At 65.7% G+C, this 17,994-nt stretch overlaps 1 protein-coding gene across 1 annotated transcript in view; it reads right to left on the bottom strand.

Moving 5' to 3' along the window:
• Positions 1 to 1,181: 1,181 nt before the first annotated feature.
• The window catches only part of PLCH2 (phospholipase C eta 2), a 62,090-nt gene continuing 45,277 nt past the window's right edge, over positions 1,182 to 17,994 (bottom strand). Inside the window, exons 9-22 of the mRNA XM_058552693.1 lie at positions 17,447 to 17,618; positions 16,962 to 17,069; positions 15,589 to 15,747; positions 11,497 to 11,583; positions 10,993 to 11,075; positions 10,446 to 10,543; positions 10,180 to 10,362; positions 9,663 to 9,770; positions 8,874 to 8,998; positions 8,711 to 8,795; positions 8,260 to 8,406; positions 6,696 to 6,775; positions 4,223 to 4,520; positions 1,182 to 2,596 (exon numbers count right to left, since the gene is read on the bottom strand). Of these exons, the coding sequence (XP_058408676.1) occupies positions 1,314 to 2,596; positions 4,223 to 4,520; positions 6,696 to 6,775; positions 8,260 to 8,406; positions 8,711 to 8,795; positions 8,874 to 8,998; positions 9,663 to 9,770; positions 10,180 to 10,362; positions 10,446 to 10,543; positions 10,993 to 11,075; positions 11,497 to 11,583; positions 15,589 to 15,747; positions 16,962 to 17,069; positions 17,447 to 17,618 (3,016 nt within the window). The 3' untranslated portion in view covers positions 1,182 to 1,313. The remainder of the gene's footprint in view (positions 2,597 to 4,222; positions 4,521 to 6,695; positions 6,776 to 8,259; positions 8,407 to 8,710; positions 8,796 to 8,873; positions 8,999 to 9,662; positions 9,771 to 10,179; positions 10,363 to 10,445; positions 10,544 to 10,992; positions 11,076 to 11,496; positions 11,584 to 15,588; positions 15,748 to 16,961; positions 17,070 to 17,446; positions 17,619 to 17,994) is intronic.

Here is a 17,994-nt window from a genome sequence, read left to right as displayed (position 1 = left end):
CAGGGCGTCGTTCCCAGGATCCCCAGCACTCAGCTCACCCCCTTCACAGCCCCTGAGACTAGGAGCCCGGAAGGCCCAGTGCAGCCCCTGAATGCCTTGCCTCGGTGCTCCCTCGGGTTGGGCCATAGCGCCCCCCACGCATGTGCTCCCCAGACCCGAGGAGGAAGGAGGGCTCACCAGGTTCTGAGGGGCCTGGTGGGTCCTGGGAGGCGAGTGGGGCCAGTGGACAGCCCCCACTCAGGCCTTTGCCAAGTTTGGGCGAGTGACCAGAGCAGGTCCCTGGGGCCTATGGGGGGACAAGCGAGGGAGAGCGCACTCCGGAGCAGCCTGGCCCACCAAAGCTCAGCATTCTGGTCCCCGTGCCCAGCGCCCACTTTCCCAAGGGCCTCCGCCCTCAGAGCAGGGCTTCTCCTATGGGGGGCCCAAGGCCTCCGTGAGCCGAGCCACAGGTGGCCGTCCTGAGCCCTCCGCCTGTTGCACCGAGCACTGCCCGTTGCTGAGGTCCTTGGGGTGGCCCCTGAAGAGGCCAGATGCCCCGGGCGGGGGCAGAGGACAGGCCCGGCCAGCACCCCAGCTTCTTCAAGGGAGGGGCCATCCTGGAACCCCGTGCTCTGAGACTTCGGGGCAGGGCGGCCCCACAGCTGGGGTCCTCTGGCTGGGCTCCCTGCCCAGGGCTCGGGTCTGCCCCCGAAGAGTGGGGCTGGGAGGAGCAGGGGTGTGTGTTGGGGGCTCGTGGCCCCCGCCCTGGGGAGCCAGTCCAGCTAAGCCCTCTGAGGGCAGAAGTCGGGGGCGTTCAGGCTTGCACAGCCCCCGGCCTGGAGCCTTTGGTACATGGCCACAGAGAAAATGGCGTCCCCATGCGGAGCGAGCGTGAGCGTGTTTATTGGAGTCATGTTCAGGAGTTTACAGAGTTTCAACGTCCCGTCTGGAGCAGGGTGTGTGCAGACCAGGCAAACCGTTGGCGGGGCACAGGCATTCTGGGAGCCCTCACCCCTGCACACGCCCACGCAGCTAGAAAACCAGGGCAAGTGGAAAAGACTCGGCACCATTTTAATGTTGTGGAAGCTTTGTATCTAAAAATTTAAATATCTGTCCATGTGTATATCTTCAAAGGTCGTGGAGACTTTGCCCAGCCCCAGGGGCGGACTCCCCTCCTCCCCGGGAGGAGGGGCAGGGGCAGAGGAGCACCCAGCCACGCCCAGGGCAGGCGAGGCAGCTGTGGGGACAAGCTCACGCGGCCCTGAGCAAACACCGGACCCCGCCCGGCCGGCCCAGCTGAGGGGAGGCCACTGACGTCCCCCGCGGACGCTGGGTCAGAGTCTGAGCAGGAGGCCGGTGGGCTGGTCCATGGCGCCCTTGGAGGGGGCCAGTGCGTCCCCACAGCCCTCTTGGCCCACGGAGCAGGCGCCCTCGGGGGTCCCCCGCTCCTCCTCTGGGGGTCCCCGTGGGCCCTGCAGCCGCTGCTGCCGCTCCTGGGCCTGGCGGGCACGGCTGGCAATGGCGCGCACGCGGCTCTGGCTGCGGGAGGAGGAGCGTCGCAGGAAGCCCGGGCCCCCCGCCATCCCCTCCCCAGCTGGTCCCAGGCTGGTGGGTGACGTGATGTCACCGGCCTGCTGGAACCCCGTGAGCCAACGCAGCTGCTCCGTCAGGGCGTCCCGCCGCCCCACCCGCCCCGCCGGCCCCTGCCCTGCCAGGGCCAGGCGGCGGCCTAGGCTGTGGCCCAGGCTCTCAGCACGCGGGGCGAAGTCGTCGGCTGTCAGGTCTCCCAGGCTCTTGGACTTGGCAGCCACGGGGCAGTCCCTGAGGCCTGCCAGGGGGAGGCGGTCCCAGGGTGGCCATGGGGCCAGGGGGCGGGGCCGCAGCTCATCAGGCACTGCAGGCAGCTGGCCCGCAGCCCTCAGGTTGGGGTTGGATTTGCTCTTGGTCACAGCGGGCAGGTCTAGATGGACGGCCGAGGCTGAGCAGGGCCACAAGGGCAGGCGTCCGGCCGAGCCTCCCGTGAGGCTCTCGCGGCCCAGGCCCAGGCCCTGCAGGGAGAGGTCAATGACCGTGTCACTGGATGACATGCTGGAGGATGAGGACATGCTGTCCCGGTGGTGGCCTGGCTCCAGCCGCTGCCATAGCCGATCGCTGCCCGTGGCGTCTGAGTACACGGCAGGGGAGGGCCCGGCCGGGGGCCACCATCCGCCCAGGGGCTCTGGGGGCACCTGCCCCTCACTCTTGGCCCTTCTGACCAGGGGCAGTTGGCCCAGGGCCCGGGGGTGGCCCCTGCTGTCCATCTGGCAGCTGGGGCCCCCCTCGCACGCTCCATTGGGGTCCCCACCATGGCACGCCTGCCGCCTGCTTTCGGGGGCTGGCTCAGTGTCCCCATGGCTCCCGGTCCTGAGCTGGAGGAGCATGGAAGCTCCCAGAGCTGCCCCTGGGGGGTTCACTGCTTTGGCGCCAGGTCCTGCAGAGCACTGGGGGGCCCCTGAGTAGGGACTTGGGGGGGCGGCCACCAGGGCTGGGGGGCCGGGGCCCAGGACTGGCTCCTCAGCAATGGTTTCCAGGCTGCACAGGGAGGAGACCGACCTCTGTGTGGAGAAGAGGCAGGTGTCTGTGGAGGAGAGAGAAGAGCATGTTGGGTGGCATCATCATGGCCCCTGTGCCCACGGGACCCCCAGCAGCCAGGCACCTCCATGCGTACACAGCTGCCCCCACCCCTGCCCTCCAGCTCTGTGGCTGCTGGGGCCGGGGCAGCAGATGGGCCCTGTGCCCACAGGCGGGACCCACGGGGCTCCGCTGCCATGCCAGGCCCGGGGCCTCTGGGGCTGGGCCGTTCGTTACCTGGAGCTCGGCTGCTCTCAGTTCTTAACTACAGAGGCAGCATGGGGACAGAAAGGAGAACAGGGTGGTCAGCGTAGGTGTGGGGCTGGCAGATGGACAGACTGACAGCAAGGCTGGTGGGGCGCAGGGAGGCAGCGGGAGGAGGATGGCTCAGCTCCCACCCTCCCTCCCCAGGCTGGGCTCCGCTCCCCGTGACAAGGTGGCCTTGAGCAGTTGCCTGTCACAACCAGGCCAGGCGGGGGCTTCCGGAGCAGGGCTGCTCAGCGCAATTCAGCCATCAACGCCCTCCCAGGGCCAAGGGGCACATGCAGTCTGCTCCACTTTGCAAACTCTGAGGCCCCAGCGTCAAGGCTCTGAGCACCATCCAGGAGTCCCAAGGGCACCAGAGGCTGCCCTGCGGTGAACCACCGACCCACACCAGACTTCCTGGAGGACTGCGGTGCAGCCTGGCCCTGGAAGGAGGTGGGAGGGGGCCTGGAAGCTGCCCCTGGGTCCTACGAAGGGTGTGGGAGCAGCCGGTCAGACAGGGAAGGAGGTCGGCATGGGCACTGGGGCTGGGCCAGGAGGCCATGCCTGGGGCTGCGGGCCTCAGCAAGCACGGCCTGGCCCTCGGGGCCACTGGTTGGACTCACTCCCTACGTGGGGTGAGGGTGGCTGCAGCCAGACCGGCTCTCTCTTCTCTGGCCCCTGGGGAGTGCAGGGGGGCCTCAGAGAGCAAGAGGCCGGGGGGTCAGTCGTGCTCAGATGGGGGGCTGGGGCTTCAGGGCCTGCGGGACAAGCCGATGGAGCAAAGGGAAATGAAGGCACGATGAGCACACGGGGCAATGGCTCTGGACACGGAAGCACAGGCAGCAGGGACGCCGGGCCCAGGCCATGCCGAGGGGCGGCGTGGGGGACACCCGGGGGGATGCCAGGGAGGAGCGTCTGGTCTTACCCGTGGAGAACATGGGGGATTTACTCCTAATCTCCTCCAGCTTTTGAACGAACAAGGCATTCATCTCCCTCTGCAGGGCCCCCGCCTGCCTGCGGGCGCCCTCAGGCCAGCGGGGGGCCCCCTCGGGGCTGCCCGGGGTGCTCGAGTCTGAGGACATGGAGCCGCTGCCTCCCGGACCCTGCCGCTGGGCCCCAGGGCCCTTGGGGGCCCCTCTGCTTCTCCCCGGGGCGCAGGGAGCCCCCAGCGAGTCCACCCGGGCGCGGGGCTGCTGGCTGATGGCCGTGTGCTCGCCTGAGGGCCCTGGGCTGGGCAGCCGCCCTCTCCGCAGGCCCTCAGCATCCTCGCCGGCGCAGGAGCCCACCACACACTTCATGCAGGTGGCGGCCATCCCGGCAGGCCCGGGGCCCTCGGGGACACGCGGGGGCCGTCCCTGCACCAGGCTCCTCTCCGCCGGCCCCTTACCTCGGGGGCTGCAGCTGCAGGGCTCCTCCGGGGCCAGGGCCTCCTCAGCGGGGCCAGGGCTGGGGGGTGCCACGTCACGGGCCTCCCCCTCAGAGCCTGCATCCTGTGTGCCCAGGACCAGCTCTGGGAAAGCCTTGTGGCCGGGCTTCTGGCTCTTGGTTGGGGCACTGGCGGTGCGCCGCAGGAGCCGCTGGCTAACGGAGGGCCGGGGCAGGGGCCGCCCAGCAGCATGACTGTCCAGGGAACCGGGCTTTGGGCCTCGGAGGAACAGGCCTTTTAGGCCCAGAGCCGGCTTGACCTGCAAGAGAAGGAGCCCACATAGCCGGCAGCAGGGCACCTGGGGCCGGGACCACTCCGCCCCATCCAGCCGCAATCCCGCAGGCGGCGCCTGGCTGAGCCCACCGCAGCCCGAGGGAAAAGGCTCGTCAGGGGCACCGGCAGGCATGTCGGGATTGGGCCACTCAGATCCAGGGCACCTCTACCAGGGACAGCAGCTGCTATGGCCACGGCACAGACTAGGAACGCGCTCTGCCTGCACTGGGGCGGAGTGAGCGGGCGCTGGTGGAGGGTCTGAGGGCCTCAGGGCTGGCGGGCCCAGTGAGAGCCAGCAGGAGAGGCCCCCACGACGTTCTCCCAAGCAGAGACTTCAAACCCTGGGCCCTGCAGCCAGCACACTGTGCACCCCTCCCAGGCCCCACGACCCCTGGCTCTGGCAGGACAGTCTGGCACAGGGGCCCGCAGGGTGGTGCTGGTGTGGAGAGAAAGATGGAGCGAGAACCAGATGGGAGCAAAGAACTGCCCCGCCTTCAGGTGCCGCAGGCCAAGGGAAAAAGCACAGCCAGGTGCAGGCCAGCGTCTGCTCTCCCATGCCCCTGCCGGCCCACTGCCCTGGAGGGGCCACCTCTTCTAGGAAGCCTTCCCAGACTCCTGCCAGGCAATCTTTCCCAGCCTCACCCTGCTCTCTGCTCAACAGCCCCAAGGGCAGGGCCCATGCCGGCTTGGCGCCCCCTGAACCCCGGCTGGCCCAGGGCCATCCTGCAAGCCCTCTCCCTGCAGCCTCCCTGCCTAAGGGCAGAGGGGGGCCCAGGACTGTCTGGCAAGGGCCTGGGTCGATGCTGGAGAGGCCAGCAGCTACATGTTGAGTGTGCAGAGGCCAGAAGGGTCCTCACATGCAGAGACCCTGACAACAGCCACTGCTCCCCAGTGACATGGGGGCACTTCTGGGCAGAGGCATTCAAGTGGCCGGCACTTGAATCAGCTTCCCGATTCAAGATCCCAAATCCAGAGCAATTTGGTCCAATGGTTAGAAAGCCATTTAGAAGAAGGTCCAGGATTCAAGCTTGGAGCTCCTGGTCGCTGGGACCTTCCCACCCCGACCCTGGGCGTCATGGGCACAGACAGAGTCAGAGGGGCACATGGTGGGGGGGATGAGGAGAGAGGGAGGGAAAGAGGGAGAGAAGGAAGGGGTGCTGGGTGCCAGAGGAGCTCTCAGCTAGAGGACTGGACACTGCAGGGGGCGGGGGGCACGGGCTGAAGTCCTGGATCTGCTTCGTAAATGCTGGTCTGTGGCTGAGGATGGCCCGAGGGACCCAGAACCTCCAGAACCACGTCCCCATCCATGTCACATGAGCTGACAGTCTCCAAAATGCTACCAGGAATCACGGATGCTAATGGGGGCAGCCTGAGCATGCAGGTAGGGGTGGGCGGGCCACGCAGCCCTGCGCTGGGGTACCTTCGAGCCCCTAACAGGGCTGTGCTGCTAAAAGTAGACTTTGGACATAGAGAAGCCACTGCAAGACCAAAGAGACAGAGTGAAGACCGTGAGACACCGACAGCGGGGGACGCGGAGCCCACGGAGACAGGCAGACACACGACAGACAGATGGATGGACGATGGACGACGGAGAGCTGCATCCGGCCGGCACCTCGGGCCCGTGGAGTGCAGGGGAGAGAGACGGTTAGTGCTGGGACCTCGCGGGACCCCTGTGTGTGCCTGACTGACCACCGCGGGCCAGCCTGCCTGGGCTCTGAGCACAAAACCAGGACCCCAGGGCTCTCCAGACTGCGAAAATGGAGTAAGACCCCCGTCACGGGGCGGGGGCAGATGTGCTGGGGAGCAGGGTGGGGTCGTGGGGCAAAGCCAGCAGACACCTTCTGAGGAGGGATGGAGAACCGCGTGGACCCTGAGAAGTAAGAGGGGCAGGGGAGGCTCAGGAGAGACAGGGAGGGAGAGCCAGGGGCGCCCGAGAAGGGCCAGGGCCTCCACCTCCTGGTGCCCGCCGCGGCCCCGGGACATGGAATCCAGGTGCCCCCACCACCCATTTCGTGTGTGGAGAAACAGGCCCAGCGAGGTAACCACTAGGCCTCACGGCCCTGGGGTCAGGAGCCGGCCCAGGGGTCACTGCTAGGGTGGGGCTGGGGTGGGGCTGGCGCACTCCTCCCCGACGGCAGGTGGCCCTGCAAGTGGCACTCACCTTACCACTGATGTCACTGACGGCCACGTGGACAAAGATGGAGGCCTCTTCCATCCCCTCCAGGTACACGTGCCGATAGCCTGAAACAGCCAGGGGCACGGCTCGCTCTGCCCCTACACTCCACTTAAAGCTCCCAAGGCCCTAAGTACAACCAGTGAGCCCAGTCCTGAGGACCTCGCCTTCTCTAGGAAGCCCGCTGGTATTGCTCCATCCTGCAGGGACCTTGTCCTCTTCCAGGAACAGGGGCACTCTGCAGCCAGAGCTCCCCTGCCCCACCCCGCCCACAAAGCTCCTGTGGCCTCGCGCGCCCTCCTCAGCTCCCTCTGTGTCCCCCAGGACCGCTCGTGGCAGAAGCCAACTTGCAGGAGAAAGCTGAGCTCCACCCTGTCCTGGAGCCCTCAGCTGGCCTGTGGGGGGGACACTGGTCTCTATGAGGGACGCTGGCCTGTGAGGGACCCTGGTCTCTATGGGGGATGCTGGTCTGTGTGGGGGGATGCTGGCCTGTATGGGAGACACTGGTCTCTATGGGGGACACTGGTCTGTGGGGGGGGACACTGGTCTCTATGGGGGATGCTGGTCTGTGGGGGACGCTGGTCTCTATGGGGGATGCTGGCCTCTATGGGGGACACTGGTCTGTTGGGGGGGGACACTGGTCTGTGGGGGGGACACTGGTCTCTATGGGGGATGCTGGTCTGTGGAGGACGCTGGTCTCTATGGGGGATGCTGGTCTGTGGGGGACGCTGGTCTCTATGGGGGATGCTGGTCTGTGGGGGACACTGGTCTCTCTGGGGGACACTGGCCTCTATGGGGGACACTGGTCTCTATGGGGGACGCTGGTCTGTGTAGGGGGATGCTGGCCTGTATGGGAGACACTGGTCTCTATGGGGGACACTGGTCTGTGGGGGGGGACACTGGTCTGTGGGGGGGGACACTGGTCTCTATGGGGGATGCTGGTCTGTGGGGGACGCTGGTCTCTATGGGGGATGCTGGCCTCTATGGGGGACACTGGTCTGTGGGGGGGGGGCACTGGCCTGTGGGGGGGGACACTGGTCTCTATGGGGGATGCTGGTCTGTGGAGGACACTGGTCTCTATGGGGGATGCTGGTCTGTGGGGGACGCTGGTCTCTATGGGGGATGCTGGTCTGTGGGGGACACTGGTCTCTATGGGGGACACTGGCCTCTATGGGGGACACTGGTCTCTATGGGGGACGCTGGTCTCTATGGGGGACGCTGGTCTGTGTGGGGGACACTGGTCTCTATGGGGGATGCTGGTCTGTGTGGGGGACACTGGTCTCTATGGGGGATGCTGGTCTGTGGGGGACACTGGTCTCTATGGGGGATGCTGGTCTGTGGGGGACGCTGGTCTCTATGGGGGATGCTGGCCTGTATGGGGGACACCGGTCTCTATGGGGGACACTGGCCTCTATGGGGGACATTGGTCTCTATTGGGGACACAGGTCTTTGTGGGGGGACACTGGTCTCTATGGGGGATGCTGGTCTGTGGGGGACCCTGGTCTCTATGCAGGACACTGGCCTGGGGCTTCACCCTCTGTCCCCTGCCCACCTGGCATCATGCTGCTGAAGGCCAGTGTCCTCTGGCCGATGAAGTCGCGCCCGATGGGGTCGTGGTCCCAGACGAGGAAGCGCACCAGCGCAATCTCTGGCATATGCACCGTGAACACCAGGGTCTCCTCCCACATGGGGTTGAATCCTGGAGGCCACCAAGAGGAGGTGTCATCTCCCTCCCCAGCCCCACCTCACAGGGCTCCAGCCTGGAGGCCACCTAGGCCCACGCCCTCTCCCAGCGCCTCCTCCTGGGCTGGCTGCCTGGTCAAGGGGAGCAACGCCTGGAGGCCAGGTGGCCATCACTGGGCTTCCAGCCAAGGGGGCAGCCTGGAGGGTTACCTGGGTCACAAGAGGTGGCCCTGGCCCCCTTCCCTTCCTGGTCAGCCTGGCATTGCCAGCGTGGGAGCATGACGGGGTCTCGGGGCACAGGCCGGGGCCCGTGGCCTCACCGTTGTCATCCACCACGCGGGTCTGCTCCTTGCTGCAGTCCACGGGGAGCCCAATGACCTCCACCTCCACGAAGGGGTCGATGATCTGGCGCAGAGGGCAGGGGTGGCACCAGGGCCCGGGCCGGCTCCAGCCCCTCCCCTCCACACGCAGGCCCCCTCCTACCTCCCCTCGGTCCCCCAGCATCGAGTCTCGTGGCTTGGGGAGCTGCTGCCCGCTGATGATCCGCAGCACCAGCTGCTTCCTGAGCTGCCCAGGCAGCGGGTCCTCGGAGTTGGGGTTGAAGACAGCTGAGGGGGCCGGGCACAAGGCTGAGCCGGGGCGGGCACCAGCTACACGGTACACCCCACCCCACCCCAATTACTGGACAGGAGCCCCAGGCCCAGGAGGAGGGAGGGGAGGTGTGGCATTCCAGCACGAGGGGCACTGGGGGCCTGTATGCTGTGCCTTGTGTGCCCTGTGACGTGGGCACAGCTCATCCCTCCCATAGGTGACCCCCTCGCACGTGCAAGGCTGTGTGCCTCTGGGTGCCAGGAGCATGGTGGGGTGGGGGCGGGGCCGGAGGCAGGGCAGCCAGGGGGTCATTCAGGCTGACAACCAGAGGGGAAGCGCAGGGATAAGGTGCACAGAGCAAGCCAGGAGCAGGGAGGAGGGTTTGGGTTAAAACAGGAAGAAGCCCACAGTCCTTTTCAGCACCAGGGAGGAGACTGAAGTGTCTGGGAAGGGAGGAGGGAGCTCCTAAAGATGCCCCCCGAGACCCCAGCTCCAGGCGCCTCTGGAGGAGGGCGGCCGGGTCTCCTCAGACACATCCTGCCAGTGACCCCCATGGGGGGCCAGGGCATGGAGAGCGGCTCCCTAATTCACCCCGTCCAGACTCGTGGCAGAGTGACCCTCCAGGTTGCCCACTGCAATCTCAGTGCAGCCCACCCGTGTCCCTGGCTCCTCGGGTCTCACCCTGGCACATGCACTGGGGTTTGAGCACGTAGCCACAGCTGCCGTTGGCGCTGAACTTAGCGCGGTTCAGCTGCAGCATCCGCCCCTCTGACTGGTAGTTCAGGGCGACTGTGGGGAAGGAGGTGAGGTGGCCCTGTCAGTGCCGGGCCTGCGTCCCATCCTGACCCTGTGCAGCTGCTGTGAGCCCAGCGTTGGCCGGCATTTGTCCGCAGGAGTGGGGGCCCTGGGCTCGCAGCAATGCACGACCGAGGCCATGCCTCCTGGCAGAACATCCCCCGGGACCCACAGGGCCAGACCCGCCATGCACCCCAAGGAGCTCCTGGGCAGATCTGCGTCTGTTTTCCCACCTGGCCCTGGGCTCCCATGGACCCGATCCCAGGACCAGCCTGGGGAAGTTAGCGGGACGCCATGGAGGTTCTCCAAAGCCACGGGCACGAGAACTGTGCACGCCGCCGTGGAGGGCCCAGCCGCACCCTTCCTCGCTGTCCACACCGACACACGGCGCTCGGGCACCCACCCATCTGGCAGCCGGCATTCCAGAAGGGCTGCGGGTTGTAGTTGCTGGAGTCGACGCGGTAGGAAGAGGGGTAGATGCGGGACAGCTGGTGCTGGTTGAAGCGTAGGTACTGCGCTGGCTTCTGCTGCAGGATCTGCTGGGCCTTGGTCTCGCTGAAGGACGACACCTGCCAGCTCGACGCCACTGCGGGCGCAGACCAGCCAGCATCAGGGGCACGGGGTCAGGGCCCTGCCTCCCCAACACCCCCAGCCCCGGCCGCCCCTCACCCTCCGTCTCCACATCGTGGCTGCCCACGGACTTGGTGTACTTCACCAGGTCTGAGAGGGCCCGCGACAGCTTCACGGTCTTCTTCTGCCGGGCTGCCCTGCAGGGAAGCGGGGGCAGGGGGCAGGACCCCTGGTCAGGACCCTCCCCACGCAGGCCAGCCTGGGTGCCCCAGTCCAAGAGGCAGGCTCCTGGGCTTGGCCAGGATCACTGACTCATGACGTCCATCGAGAGTCCACCACACCCACCATGCCCTGTTCCAGGTGCCAGGACACGCAGTGGACACACTGAGAGGTAACACGGTCGGGGGGCCGGCACCAAGCCCACCAAAGGAAGCCTCTCAGACCGTGACGGGCACCACGGAAACCAGCACAGGGATCCTTGCTGGCCAGTCCGGCCCCTCTGCCCCAGCGTCCACATCCCACTGCGCTGTCCCTGAGCCACCACCCAGCCTGCGCATCTGACTGCCACTGTTGCCAGGACAACGGCCTCAGCACTGCCCGCTGCCATTGTCTCTCCCAGGGTCAGGGGTGGGGGCAGGGCACTGACCCTCGGCTCTGGCTGCCTAGGGAGTCCAGGTCCTCATCCCCCTCCTCCACGCTGGCCGCTGCCTTCAACTTGCTGCTCTTTTTCTGTGCAGAAGGAGGGCAGAGTCAGGACCCATGGAGCCCCAGGCCCGGTCGGGCTGTCTGCGGAGGCCAGGAGGGTGCAGAAGGTGGGCCAGCCACCCTGGGGTCCTGGCGCCCACACTGCCTGGCTGGGCCTGCCCCATCCTCTGCAGGACCCTGCTCGGCCTGGGCCCCAGGTGACCTGAGCTCGAGGCATTGGCCAGTGTGGGCCAGGGGAGGGCTGTTGACCAGGGCTCCAGACCCCCGCACCTGCCGCCGGACAGTGCAGCCAGGAACTCGAAGGGGAATTCTGGGAGGCAGGCCAGGTGCCCTGGGGGCTGGAGGAGACCCCTACTCTGGCTGGTACAGGGATAGCTGGGGCACTCAGAGGCAAGGAGTGTGGTGGGCTCAGGAAGGGCCCCCCAGCCCAGGAGCCCCGCTGGACCTTGCGCTTAGAGAAGCTGCTCATGAGCAGCCGGCTGTTCCGTCTGCTGGCTCCCGCGTCCTCTCCAGACTCCAAGTCCTCCTCCGCCTGGAGGAGGGACAGACAGAAGGGGCAGGGTGAGCCCAGCCTCGGACCAGGCGGCCTTCCTGGAAGAGGGGGAACTGAGCAGGTCCTGGAGGAAGCAGGGAGCCGGGCTGGCTGCTGCCCCAGGCCCCAGGAGGCACAGTCCCCAGGGCCCCCTGGAGCACAGAGGCAGCTGCCCGGAGCAGAGGCCTGAGACCAGGCACGGAGGGCCCTGACGGAAGAGGTCCCCAATGGAGATGTTCGCCCACACGCCCCTGTCAGCTCTTCGGGATGTGTTGTTACAAACTCATTAAGTTCCCAGTTCTGAGTTTTTTCCCACGGATGGTGACTGCATTATAAATGCTGTTTATGTATCTGGAACATTCCTCAGCCCTGCCTGCTTGTGTAATCCTTTGCGAAGACCCCTGCAGCTCTGGTGTCCTGGCCTGCTTCTAGCAGTGGCAAAGGTATTACCTAATTGGACAAACCACACGAGGCTGCGCTCCCCAACGCAGCCGGCTGTTTGCTGTCCACCCTCAGGGCTGCAGCCAATCCCCCAAAGCCACAGGACTTAGCCTTCCTCTCAGCCATTCACGAAACATGCACATCTGGGGCTCCCCTCCCTGCCCCTGTCCCCTGCTCAAGGGGCCCCCCAGGCCCGGTCCTGGCAGCACCGAGGCCCATCCTCTGGGGCTGAGGCACAAACCTCTCATCCATCCCAAAGCTCATTCACACCCCTGGAGCCGCCAGGAACCTATGCCAGTGTCCCTGAGCACGCTGCAGCCACCACCGCTCGCCCCCAAGCCCCTTCCACAGATTCCCCCGAAATCGCCCAGTTCTGCTCAGGCTGTGCGGGGCCCCCCCTCCCACAACTCATCCCCATCCAGGACAGGGGCTGGTTTTTGTCAGGCATGCTGGAACCGGGCACCTTTGGCTGAGGGTCCGTGTTAGAAAGGGCCTTCAGCCAGAGACAGACACGCCTCATGCACCCTTGCACACGTCTGCACACGGCCCGCACACACCCACGTGCACTTCTGTACACACACCCCTGTGGACGCCCCTGCACACACGCACCTCCCCCATGACCATGCCCCTGCCTGTCCGCCGGCCTCTCATCGCGGACAGGAGCGAGGAACCTTCTGGTACGGATTCTGGTCACCTGGCTGATACAGCCTGGAGCTCGAGCTGGGGAGTCCAGGCCCACTCTGCCTGGCCAGTGGGGGAGGGCGGATGGTCAGCATCCACCCCGTGGGCAAAGGGGAGAGGACCCTGTGCTCCAGAGCTGTGTCAAAGAACCCACTGTGGGCATCTGACAGCCCTGGGGCCCAGGGTGCATGCCCCCTCGGTCTCGTCTGCCTGGACACCGTCTCAGCTCACTTGCTGGAAAACAGAGCAGGGGCCGCGGACCCCACCTGGCAGGGTCTGGACCCCGGTCAGCTGCTCCCCTGACCCCTGCCCGCTCCTGGCTCTGGGAGCAGCTCAGCCCTCACCTGAGCCCTGCTCCCCTCCTTCGCCCTTGTGGGGAGTCAGGATGGGAGCCTCTCTGCCTCCCGCCCGCGGCCTGGGTCTGCCCTCCCTCCTCTCAGCTCCCCCAGAGCAGCCAAGGGGGCTGCTGTGCCCTCCCCATGTGCATCCGGTCGCAGGCTGTGCAGAGAGGCGCTCCCAAGCCCGAGGTGCTGATCCGCAATAAGGCAGGCGCTCAGGACCGTCTAAGGCCCAAATTGCTGACAGAGATGTTTCTCTCTCCAGCCCCAGCAACACCAGCCCGTCTTCCTCCTAATTTATTGATGATTCCGCAGCTGCTGACAGTGGCACTGGGAGCTGTGCTCACGGAGTTCAGGGCCACTTGAGGCCGACACGCTTCGCAGCTCTTTCAACATCGCCTGAAACGCCATGCACAAGCGCCTGTGAATCTGGGCCCAACCAAGAGAGGCGCACGCTGGCCCAGTGTCCTGAGGTGGCTGCGGCTGTGACCCTGAGCTTGGCAGGGGAGACAGCTCTGACCAGAGCTCTGACCACCCTGTAGGCAATGGAGGCCCCCCAGCGGGCCCCTGCCACCCCCGGGACACAGCTCAGTGCTCACGGAAGCACAGCAGGGTGAGGCGGCCTGGGCAGCAGGCAGAGGAGCGGCCACACCTCGGACAGAGCACTGCCCACAGGGCCAAGCCCAGCAGGCCCCGCCTGACCAAGAAGGTCCAGTCCTAGCCACACTGCGGGCTGGGGGCTGGGTCCCGCAGAGGACCAGGCCTGCCCTCGGCCAGCACCAGCGCCCTCTGGAGCGGTGCCTAGCACTGCAGGCGGGGGTCCCCTTCCTTGCCCATCGCTTCTTTCCCTCCAGATAGCCACTCCTGCTGCACTCCACGCCCCCTGCCCTCTCCCACAGGGACCCTCGCTGGGGCCCAGGGAATGGAGAGTGTAGCCTCAGGCTCTCTGGCAGAGGGGACAGAGAGGCACGTCAGGGGCGTGTCCGTGACCCCACTGCCCAGATGCTCCCTCCTCTGCCTGGACCTCCCTCAGAGATTTCCATGGCTCCACTTCCCTCATCCCCCTGCCCACGTCTCAGCAGGGGAGGGCCTGGTGCTGCTGGTGGCAGCGGGATTCTCTGATTCCCCCAACCCCAACGCCTGGCAGCTCAACCTGAGCTCCTCCTCCTCCAGGAAGCCGTCCCTGAGTGCCCGTTCCCCCTTACACAGAAGGCGGCTCAGACACGAGGTCCCCCGGACCAGGCTGCCCTCCTGTGCACCCCGGGGGCACCCCGGGTATTTATGGCCAAGGGAAGGCAGGGAGTTCACGGCGACTCCCTGGCTGGGCAGCGCCACGCCCGCCCACCCACCAGAGCTGCAGAGGCTCTGCGCCCTCCCCACCTAGACGTCTCGGGACTGAAAATAAATGACCCCCTGTCAGCAAGGGACCTGCAGGAGCCACCTGCACAGAAAGCGACCCCCGAATTTCCGGTGCCGCCAGCTGCACTGTGGGACCCGTGGGCGGGACACAAACACATCCACAAACACTGTCCTGGGGGTGCCCAGCCCCCCGCGCCCCGGCCAGGGAGGGGCCACCTTCCCACCTCTGCCAGGGCTCGGAAGGTGGACAGGTCCCTGCGGTGGGGGGGGGGGGGTAGGGGGGCAGGGCAGAGCTCTCCAAAAACAGGGAGACACCGTCTCCACCACCTGCCCCCCAGCCCTGTTCACCTGCAAAACTGGGTCTGCAGGGCCGACGGCACCTTTCCTGGCCCCAGGGCCAGCTGACCTGCCCACCACAGCCCCATGGGATCTGCTGGCCCTCGGGCCACTCGGCTGATACAAACCGTCCTTCAAGATTTGCTGCCCCCTCTCCAGGAGGGACCCCAACCACTCAGCATCACTGGCCCAGCCTGCCCCCCTCACCCCACGCTTCACGTCTGTCATGCCAGCTCTGGGCAGCCCCTACACCGTTCTCTCCACGGGGATACTGCCCAGAGCTCAGTGCGCTCCCCCACGAGGCTGTGGGTGCTCAGCTCTGAGACCCTGTGTGCCCCTCCCTGTCACTCACAAGACGCCCCAGTAAGGGGGCCTTGGCCTCCGGCCCCCAGGCAATGCTCAAGTCCCCATCTGCCAGGAGCTGCAGGTCCCCAAGGCTGCCTGCCCTCTCCTGCCTGCAGACAGGGTGGAGGGTGGGGGCTGGGGGTCTGTCCACAGGCCTCTAGGGGACAGCCGTGGCTGTCCTCCACAAACGGTGCATCCCCCCACCCCCCCAGCTATCTGCCCTGCGACATGGTGAAGGCTGCGGGCCCCTCACAATGAGAATCTAAATAGCCAGATGTGCGCTCCTGGAGAACCCAGGGTGGACAGATGTGCCAGCAGGCAGTGGGGCCAGCAGGTAGTGGTGTGCATGTGTGCCAGTGTGCACAGGTTCGTTGTGCAGGTGTGCACGTGTGCACAGGTTCGTGTGTGCGGTGTATGTGTGCCCACACGTGCACAGGCGTGCACAGACCATATGCTCCGGGCCCCTCGCCCGGCCACAGGCTGACCCGTCGGCCTCAGGGCTCACCTTTTTGCCCGCTGCCTTGTGCCTCAGTTTCCCAGGCGGGGCCAGCGTGGACACGGTGAAGTTGTTGGGGTCCTCACAGTCCCGAATCTTCGACTCCTTGATTAGGGAATCCAGTTTCCTCTTGGCGATGTTTTCCACGCGCTTCCGATTGGTGGAGGCCTGCAAGAGCCGGACGGCCCCTTGGCATCTGTCCCCAGCCCTGAGGCAGTGGCGGTGGCGGCCCCCAGGGTCTTGGGTGGGGCCCAGGGCCCGGCCTGTCCCATCTTGGCCTCTCACACCCAGTGCACGTGGCACCCTCACTCCTACACCACCTCGCTTGTCCCACGCCCAACTGCCCGCTCACGGGGCACATGGCAGGCATGCGATTTGCCCTGGGGCCACAGACAGTGATGAGCGGCCCTGAACCCAGGCCCATCTGATTCTAACGGCTGCTTCCTTCAGCTGCGCAATGCTGCCCATGGGGACCCGGCAGACGGCTCACCGGGCGCCCGGCCCAGTGGGCCTCGGAGGAGGAGATCAGTGCTCCTGGAGGCCTTTCTGGGCTCCGAGAGACACTCAGCAGCTTGGGATCTGGGATCCCTCTACCCCCATCACGTGCCTCAAAGAGATGGGCAGGGCAGGGACAGACTGCCTGGCTAGCTGGTGCCAGGAGCTGGTCAGGGTAGCCTCCAGGAGCCCTCCCTGCCCCGGGCAGCCCCAGTGTGACCAGAATGAACTTGGACCCCTCCAGGGCAGGGCCTAGGCCCTAGGTGTCTGGGTGCCCCTGGCCCAGATTGGAGTGGGTGCAAGGTACACATCACAGAATGTGGGTTTACGGTCACCTTGGGCCAGAGGCAGAAATGCACTGGCCCCGAAGCGGAAGGAACTCCGCTGCCTCAGTGCTTTCTAAAACAATTAGCCAGTGGCCAGGAAGCTCCTGCACCAGGACTCTCCCAGCCAATGGCCCTTTGGGGAGAAATAAGGCCTTCGCTGCCTCACAGCAGTGGCTTAGAGCAGCGCCCAGAGGAGAGAGGACGCGAATTACAGTCCCCCCAGCCCAGCTGCACCAAGCCCTTCCTGACTCCTCAGCCCCCCTGTGCAGCCCCCAGCCCCAAGCCAAGTGGGCTGCCGTGATGAAGAGGGGACAGGCCACTAGCTGGGAACTCAGGGTTTGTGTCCTGTGTGGAGGGGCAGGTGCAGGGGGGCCCCCACTGGCTCCAGGCTGAACATGTGCCCAGCAGCCTGGCGGCTTTGCAAACTGCCCTCAGCACCTGCCTGATGCCCCTCTCCTATAGCAAGGCCATGAGCCTGCTCCTCAGGGCTATAGCGCCCCTCCCGGGGAGAACCCCTCCTGGGGAGAGCCCCCTCCCGCGGAGAGCCCATGCCGCACGCACATCCCCGTTGAGAAGCTTGCAGTCGTCGTCGATCTCGTCTGCGCTGTCCTCATCAGACACTTCACCCTCCTCAGCATCCTCGCTGATGTTGGCTGGGAGCTTCTTGCCCTGGGGGAGGAGGCAGACCATGGAGGGGCCGCAGGAGGTGCTGGGCGGCCAGTACCCTCAGGAGCAGTGGCGAAGGGAGGGGGCCTTTCTCAAGCTTGCTCGTGGGTCTCAGGCCATGGGGCAGGGACCAACTTCCTTGTAGCAGCAGCGTAGGAGGGAATTGCTTGGGTGTGCCTGTGGAGGTCCCAGATGGAGTGGCCACCATGGGGAGACTGAGGCCAGGTCAGGGTCAGGGCCTGCTCTGACTCCTCAGATCTGCCACAATCGGCGCAGAGCCCCAGCCTGTCTGGAGCACAGCCCTGTCACTGACCTGGTCCCAAGTCAGAGGTCAGAGGCCCAGCAGGACGCTGGCCCCAGGAGGGCAGGCAGGGGCTCACCTTCACCAGGATCTTGCCCTTGAGCATCTGTGGAGAGGGCAGCATGGAGGCATCCTCGCTGCTCACTGATGACAAGTCCAACTTGTCCCCGAGGATGTCAGTCAGATACTGGGCCATCTTCTTCTGCTGGATGACACTGCAGTGGTTCTCGATGGACAGGATCACTGGGTACCTGTGGTCCCAAGGTGGGAGGAGAAGGGTGAGGCCAGGGAAGGTCTAGACCCCACCTATGTAGGACCCCAGGTCACCTGTACCACTGAATGAGGAGGGGTCTTCACCAGGAGCCCAGGAAAGATGGAGCTGCTGGCCACTCCAGGAGGGCTCAACAATAGCTTTGAAAAGCAACTGAGTGGGTGCAAAAGGACTGGGAGATCTTAGGAACAGGTAGAGAAGGCACATACTTCTCCCAATAAAAAAAATCAAAGGTGATTAGAAACTCCAGGAAAACAAAAGGAAACATTCGAGCAAGTCAGTAAGTCATGGTTTAAAAATGATGCGGACTAAACTGAGATGCAACGTGAAGTGATGGACAGACTGTGTGCAAGACA

This window comes from Diceros bicornis, chromosome 13, assembly GCF_020826845.1.
Source record: "Diceros bicornis minor isolate mBicDic1 chromosome 13, mDicBic1.mat.cur, whole genome shotgun sequence".
NCBI classification, from domain to species: Eukaryota; Metazoa; Chordata; class Mammalia; order Perissodactyla; family Rhinocerotidae; genus Diceros; species Diceros bicornis.
Note: the sequence above shows the minus strand (reverse complement) of the source record. Positions and strands in the feature narration are given on the sequence as shown.